The 1425-nt window shown below is 56.1% G+C and overlaps 1 protein-coding gene across 1 annotated transcript in view; it reads right to left on the bottom strand.

Moving 5' to 3' along the window:
* The window catches only part of LOC119588208, a 4848-nt gene that overhangs the window by 818 nt on the left and 2605 nt on the right, over positions 1-1425 (bottom strand). Inside the window, exon 3 of the mRNA XM_037936909.1 lies at positions 172-1316. Coding sequence (XP_037792837.1) covers positions 172-1316 — 1145 coding nt within the window. The remainder of the gene's footprint in view (positions 1-171; positions 1317-1425) is intronic.

Here is a 1425-nt window from a genome sequence, read left to right as displayed (position 1 = left end):
CACTACTTTTCGTGACAATAACAGTAGCAAATTGACGTGGTCATCGTGAAAAAGGTGTGAGCCCAAAGGTTAACGATTGAAGTCAGGATGAGAACGTCAGTATCAACCAGTGCGAGGTGATGAAGTGCCAAACATAAGAAGTGCCAATAGTTTGGACCAAATCTCTCTCACCCATGTCGACGGCATTGTAGTCAGGCACAGTGGCATTGTTGGCACCGCTCACTACCACGGCATCGTGCAGCATCTTCATCTGTCCTCCTTCCAGGTTGGTCACCTGGTAGGTCGGGAGCCAGATCAGCTTCATGTCGTCCTTAGACAACACCGCGCCCTTCTTGGACACTTCCAGGTACTTGAAGAAGACTCTCGGGTCCTTCCACGAGAGGCTCACCTCGAACTCGAGAGTGACAGCTTGATTCACTTCGTCGACGGACGCGACTCGCGTGAGGGTGAGAACGGGCCTCAGGAAGAGCAGCGAACCTCGGGCCCCCGTCGGCGCCAGGTGTTTGCCGTAGCCTCCCGACAGGACGATGACGCGGCACTCGTCCTCGTCACTTCCGTCCCCGCAGTCATAGCGCAAGTTGCACCGGAACTTGCTTGGGACGCATTCCCCCGAGCGGCACATGAACTGCTCCGCCGAGCAAGGGGAGAGGCTGAGGGTGCGCGGACCTCCCTGCGCCATCCCGCACACGCCCTTGCTGACCTCCCACTCCTTCTGCCCGATTGGGTAGGTCTCCACGTCAGCCACCGGCAGCTGGGCGATGGTCTGGTTGCTTTCGGTGTCCGTCAGCAGCCACTGAGTCTTCGCCTTTTTCCACGTAATGATGAACTTGTAGTAGCCTCTGATGAGTGGTCTACCTTCGGCGTATCCGTCAATACGGAAACGACTCTGGTGGTCGTTGTCGAAGCAAAGACCGCGCAGCCGAAGGAAGTCTGACCGCTCGATGTAGCAGGCGGTGCAGCGCTTAATCGCTAACTCGCACATGTCGACCGTCCAGTACCCGTCGTTCATCATCTCAGCGCAGTTAGTCAGCGACCCCGTGATGGGGTAAAGCGACGAGAAGTTTGTGTAAGAGATTATCTCCTGCGTGTGGTCGTTTCGCCACACCCCGTCTTCCAGCACGTCCGTAGCGCCAATCCAGATCTTCCAGGATGCCGAAGGAACGCACACGTCCAGGAAAGGCAGGATTTCCTTGTGCAGGACACGGTTCTCAAAGGACGACGTCGGCACGGCCTGGGAGTTGTTGAAAAGGCGACATAGCGTCGTCGATTCCGAGAAACTCCGTTCCTCTGGCAAGACCGCGTACTGGGGAGTGTAGCTGGCGGGAGAGAGAGCTTTAACACCAAAGTATACAAATTTGGATTTTTGTAGGAACGTGTGGACAATCCCCGCATAGATTCAAACACAACCCGACACATGCACGCACG

This window comes from Penaeus monodon, chromosome 23 (genome assembly GCF_015228065.2).
Source record: "Penaeus monodon isolate SGIC_2016 chromosome 23, NSTDA_Pmon_1, whole genome shotgun sequence".
NCBI classification, from domain to species: domain Eukaryota; kingdom Metazoa; phylum Arthropoda; class Malacostraca; order Decapoda; family Penaeidae; genus Penaeus; species Penaeus monodon.
Note: the sequence above shows the minus strand (reverse complement) of the source record. Positions and strands in the feature narration are given on the sequence as shown.